The 6,000-nt window shown below is 41.5% G+C and overlaps 1 protein-coding gene across 1 annotated transcript in view; it reads left to right on the top strand.

Annotated features, from left to right (window-relative positions):
- Positions 1–399: 399 nt before the first annotated feature.
- LOC147433513 (proteasome subunit alpha type-5) overlaps positions 400–6,000 on the top strand; it is a 49,409-nt gene continuing 43,808 nt past the window's right edge. The window contains exons 1-6 of the mRNA XM_086490193.1: positions 400–539; positions 624–705; positions 792–872; positions 954–1,067; positions 1,148–1,249; positions 2,438–2,496. Of these exons, the coding sequence (XP_086346319.1) occupies positions 526–539; positions 624–705; positions 792–872; positions 954–1,067; positions 1,148–1,249; positions 2,438–2,496 (452 nt within the window). The 5' untranslated portion in view covers positions 400–525. The remainder of the gene's footprint in view (positions 540–623; positions 706–791; positions 873–953; positions 1,068–1,147; positions 1,250–2,437; positions 2,497–6,000) is intronic.

Here is a 6,000-nt window from a genome sequence, read left to right as displayed (position 1 = left end):
TGGAAGTAGTGAAACTATAGGTTGTGTCAATTGGATTTGAAGAGGAGGCACCTACTCGATTACCAGGTCAGTAGTCCACTTCCATTTTTGCATTTCGATATTGCTCGCTGCAAATTACTTCAGCCACATGCTCTCGTGACTTGTTCTCTTAGTAAAATGTCTTGTAATTTACTTCCTCAACTTCATTACATTGTCCATCTCTATCTATCGCAGTCTATTGTATGTATCAATACTATACTGCATCAACAAAGCCGTTCATAACAAATTTCTATGGCAAGGCCAACCAAACATGATTAGTTACAACTAGAAGTTTTGATGATATTATGGGATTATTTGTAGATACAAATGGAATTACTTTTTTTAATCTTACAAAAATGTTCAAAATCTATGTGGGGTTTAAAATTTCAAAATACAAGTGCATTTTACAAAATTCAAGAGGCATTTTTGGAGCTTTCCCTTTGTACAACGAGCATTGTTGCGTGCAGCCGAAACAAAAACGTTTTCTGCTGCGCGTGAGCTCTCACCATGTTCCTCACCAGGTTTTGATTGCTCCCTCCCACACATACACGGCCTGGCTTGTTTTTCCTTTCTCCTACTAAGCTCTGTGTTGATACGGCTCGCAGAAGCGAGTATGACCGAGGAGTCAACACGTTTTCACCAGAAGGGCGCCTTTTTCAGGTCGAATATGCTATCGAAGCGATCAAGGTACACGTTTCTTATCTGCAAGATCCACATTTTTTTCCAACCTTCGCTCAAGTTTTCTTCGTGACTGACTGGTTGTGAGTTTGCAGCTGGGATCGACCGCTGTTGGTTTGAAAACAAAAGAAGGAGTGGTATTGGCAGTCGAAAAGCGTATCACGTCTTCGCTGCTAGTACGTGGAACCTGACACGAGTTTCCTTTTTCAGCTTTTATAAGAGACATACTGATTTTCTGCCTGATCTTTTATGTTCAGGAACCTAGCAGTGTGGAGAAAATAATGGAAATAGACTCTCATGTAGGGTGTGCTATGAGTGGCCTGACAGCAGATGCAAGGACACTAGTTGAACATGCACGAGTAGAGACTCAGGTATGCCAGTGAGTAGAAGTTTTGTTCTTTCTACCACTCAGGATGAGTGTGTGAGGGTTTTTTTGTATGTTGGTGGGTAGAACCACAGGTTTTCATACAATGAGCCAATGGGCGTGGAGTCTATGACTCAAGCTTTATGTGATCTTGCCTTGCGCTTTGGAGAGGGTGATGATGAATCCATGGTTGGTTTCCTAACATTGTAAATTCTCTGAAAACCGATTTTCTGCATGTAGATTTTTGAAAGTGCATTTATTGTTACGTAACATACAAGTAGGGGTTTTGTCATTATTCAATTGTTGAAATGGTTTTTCTTTAGCTTGATGTAGTGAGAGGTTAAGGGAGTTGTAAGTAAGATATTGAAGTGAAGGAGTGCTAGTGGCTTTCTTGCCAAGGTTTTAGTAATGGGTGTTAAGGAGTTTTTGAGAGATCCAATTTGTTGTTTGACATGAGAAGAACCATGAAAAACAGAGAAGGTTACTGTATCAGGCTATTCGCCGAAAGACACACATTTATCGATCTACAAAAATATTAAAGTCTAACAAGATTATTTGGTTTGACGAGAAGGGGCGTTTTGCTTGCATGCTTGAGGAGCTTTTGAAAAGACATAAGCATACTGAAGCATCAGGTAGATGGTATGTAGCTTTTTAGTGCTTTGAGGAATGTTATGACAATCCTGTCAAGACTGAAGCCATTGTTTTCCACAAAGTGCTGAGAGGAAAGTTTCGGGCAGCATATAATTTAAGAAAGAAATGGAAGTTTGTAGTTGGAGTGTTTACACGCTGGATTATACTGGTGTCTTTGCATACTAATCCTTTTATATGGTTGAATGCGTTGTGTATAACACTCTATGTAGATATTTACATTTACATATAGATGCATATATATACATACACGTTTATAGATACATACACATTTACACACACATATACAGCTGTCTCATACACATACATTCAAACATACATAGAAATAGGGTTCAAGAGGGATTTTCATTCGTGTCGCACATCTGATACGGCAAGACATACTTGTCACTTAAGTACTAGTCACAAGATTTCTTAAGTGTGGACAACTACACATGATGACTCTTATTTATGATTGATCTTGAGTCACTTTTGAGTGTCTTTCATGCTTAGTTCCTACCATTTAGTATGTTGGATCAGTGAAGGCAAGCATGCCACAATGGAATCGATAAGGCTTGAGCAATTTAGCTTTGTTCTAGGCTGTTTCTAGTTCTTCATTTCATTATGTTGAGAAATCTTAGTGGTTCAAGACCCTTTCGCATTTACCTTGCGAATTATTTGGTAAAATTTGAGCTTTTTATTTACTTACCCTTTGGAATGTGAAAGTGCTTATGACTATCTTATTATATGTAGTCACGTCCTTTTGGAGTCTCACTGCTTATTGCTGGATATGACGAGCATGGACCTTGCTTGTGAGTGAACTTAACTACAATGCCCGCTTTCAGTTGTTTCGGCATAAGTTTGAGCGTCTTTGACGTAAAAAAAAAAAAAGAAGTTTAGTGTTTTAAGAAATTGCAAATTTGTAAACTTATTGCGCACGTGTATAAAAAGAACTTCTTAAGCATATCAAGCGTTGAAGGATACCCTCTCTAAACTATCGTGTTTGCTTTCCTTGCAAGAATGTGACAATTTTTGTGGAAGTTGACTGTTGTTTTATAAGATCTTCTTTTGTTTTTGTTAAAATCGTAAAAGATCTACAGTATGTTTGTGAGAAGGTTGAATGTTAAGCTCACCAAAAAAACAGTAAAAAGCAAAACAGGAATGCCACCAAATGATGGCATGGCAGATGCGTATAGAGGTGTTGATGGGGCAGTGTATGGACCTAATAATGTCGCTGTTTTGGCGTTGCATTGTTTGCAATTTTGCTGATGTGGGAGAGTTTGGTGGGGCACCCACATGCTGATGCTTTTTTGATCACTGAGCTTTTTAGCCGTTTCCACAATGTGGAAGCTTTTTAGCAGCTATGCTAAACTTGTCAAGAAAAGTGCTTATGGTAAGGTGCTTTTAGCAATCCTTGAGCTATAAAAGTGTGGCCCATGTGCTAGTTGTAACATAGAAGAGCTCTAAGGATTCTATGAGGGCAGAGAACCAAGGCATCTTGGAGAAGAACTTTGCCTTTCTATCTCTCTGTTTGCAAACGTTTGTTTGATTAGAAGCTGTCTGAATAGGGAGCAGAAGGTGCGGTGATGACATGAACTGGCCTTCAATCTGGGGTACACCTTGAGAGAGAGAGAGAGAGAGAGAGAGAGAGAGAGAGAGAGAGAGAGAGAGAGAGAGAGAGAGAGAGAGAGAGAGGCTGTAGATCTGCATCCTGTTTGGGGTACATCATCAGGAAATGTGGATGCGGATGATTTTGGAGGCACGGCCTAGGGGTTTCACTGTCCCTTGGCTTTTGTGAGCTGCCACAGGAGGTTTTTATAGCGGATGCCTTAGATCAGTCAGATACACAGCATTAGTCAGATACCATGGTTTTTGCTACATCGCCTAAGGTGGACAGAGCTTTGGGCGGATTTGTGTAGACTTGATCACACTCCAAATAGCTGCATTTCACCACCTGATTAGAGTATCTTTTTCCTTATATGCTTCCTATGGTTTGATTTGGGGATTTTCCCCATGATCTCGGTGTAAATGTTTCATTGTTTCTTGTATATGGACCTATGGTTGATTTTATGTAATGCAAAGGGTCAAAGCCCCATTTATATATATATATATATATATATATATATATATATATATATATATATATATATATATATATATATATATGTATGTATGTATGTATGTATATATGTATATATATATATACACACGCACAACGAGAGTTGAACTGAAGACCTGTTATTGGAGAGAGAGAGAGAGAGAGAGAGAGAGAGAGAGAGAGAGAGAGAGACTTCTAGCTTGGGTTAGTTCTTGCTCCATGGCGGCCACCACACCTGCTCCTTGCGTCACGACGACTGCCTAGGCACCCTTCACCTGCTTATATGACCTTACTATGGAGGACCTAGCTACTATTGAGACGGCCACCTGACATTTATGTGGGCCGGACACTGGTTGGGTGCTACATGCTTGGACACTTCAAGCGAGAAATCAATAGCCACACACAAAGAGAAACTATAGAGAAAAGGAGTCCAATGGCACGGCGGAGTTTCGAGCCTAGACAGAGTGGCCTGAAAGACTTGCGTCCCTTTCGATATCTCTTTGTTATTAAGCTTGCAGAGTAGAACTCGCAAGGGTCCAACTCTCTCTCTGAGACCCTGCGTCTAGATGCGCCCCGGAAGAGTGACCCCAAGAGCACTTAAAAACTTACAAGGGATGCCCAAAAGCAGAACCCCAAAAGTATCAGATCAAAAAGCACTGTACCCAAAAGCAACTGCCTTGAAAAGCCCACATAAAAACTACCATAAATCTGCGAGCGCTTTTTGTGGAAATCCGTATTCCTTGCCACATTAACATGTCAACGCAAATCACGGGATTCCGTACAGTCTGCCACGTCAGCATGCCAACGCGATTCACTGGATTTGTAGCGTGCGATCAAGCTTTTGATATTTGGCATTTAGGCCCCTTGGCCAGTGCTCCGTAAGCTATGAATGGTTAGGTTTAGTTAAAAACCCTAACCCCCGTCTTCACAAACTGCCCTGAAAAGCTCACATAAAAACTACCATAAATTTGCGAGCGCTTTTTGTGGAAATCCGTATTCCTTGCCACATTAACATGTCAACGCAAATCATGGGATTCCGTACAGTCTACCACGTCAGCATGCCGACGCGATTCACCGGATTTGTAGCGTGCGATCAAGCTTTTGATATTTGGCATTTAGGCCCCTTGGCCAATGCTCCGTAAGCTATGAACGGTTAGGTTCAGTTAAAAACCCTAACCCCCGTCTTCAATTTAGGCTCCTTGGCTACACTTTCTAGGTTCAATTCTTCGGGTTTCAGTTCCTCTTGTCCACCTGGCCTTTTCTCTTTCAATTGGGCATGCCACATCATCACTTTGTGACATTGGTTGCATGGTGGGCCTCTCCCGTCACGCAACATACTTCGGGAGTGGCTCCAGTCTGCCCTTGGTAGATTCGAAGGCAGCATCCTGGAGCTCATCATTCTAGGCCATGGCATCTTTCAAGTGTAGCTCTTAGACGACTGCCACAAAGAGGTGACGTGGCATGCCCAACATGAAGAGAAATGGCAGAGTGGACAAGAGAGACTGAACTGACCAACTAAACCCAAAACTAAACCCAAAGCTGGTACCTTGAAGCCAATTTCCGTAAAACGCACTGACATGTTGATGTGGCAGATTGTACGAATGCTGACATGGTAGGGTTGTACGAAGTTTTTGGGTTTTGGGCTGGGTGTGCCATATGGTAGTCTGTACGGATTTTCGCAATTTTCGCTAGCTTTTGGGAGCAGATGCTTTTGGGGTTCAATGCTTTTGAACTGATTGCTATTGGGGCCTTCTTTTGGGCATCCCTTGTAATGTTTATAAGGACCTTTGGGGCCTCACTCTCTAGAGCATCTGGACGAAGAGTCTGAGAGCAAAGGACCCTCGGGAGCTGTACTTAGTATTGTTCAATAATAAAGAAATATCGAAAGGGGCGTCAGTCTTTGGGGCCAACAAGGAGTTACAGGTAAGTTTAAAACAACTCCGCCATTTCGTGTCGACTCTCTCTCCATCTCTCTCTAGTAAAGTTCAATGATTTTGAAGTTTCTGTTCGTATGTTGCTATTGATTTCTCCCTTGGAGTACTCAAGCTTGTAACAGTGGTATCGGAGCTCATAAAAAAATTTCTTCTATGGAGGATCGGATCCCTTCTGCAGCACAAGCAGGTTCTTGAGGAGAATGTGACAGAGCAAACAAGATATTGTTTGTGAAAGAATCTTCGTGTCCCGACCCTCTGACAGAGTAAACAAGATTATGAAAGAA

Source organism: Adiantum capillus-veneris, chromosome 19, assembly GCF_014529385.1.
Source record: "Adiantum capillus-veneris isolate H3 chromosome 19, ASM1452938v2, whole genome shotgun sequence".
NCBI lineage: Eukaryota > Viridiplantae > Streptophyta > Polypodiopsida > Polypodiales > Pteridaceae > Adiantum > Adiantum capillus-veneris.
Note: the sequence above shows the minus strand (reverse complement) of the source record. Positions and strands in the feature narration are given on the sequence as shown.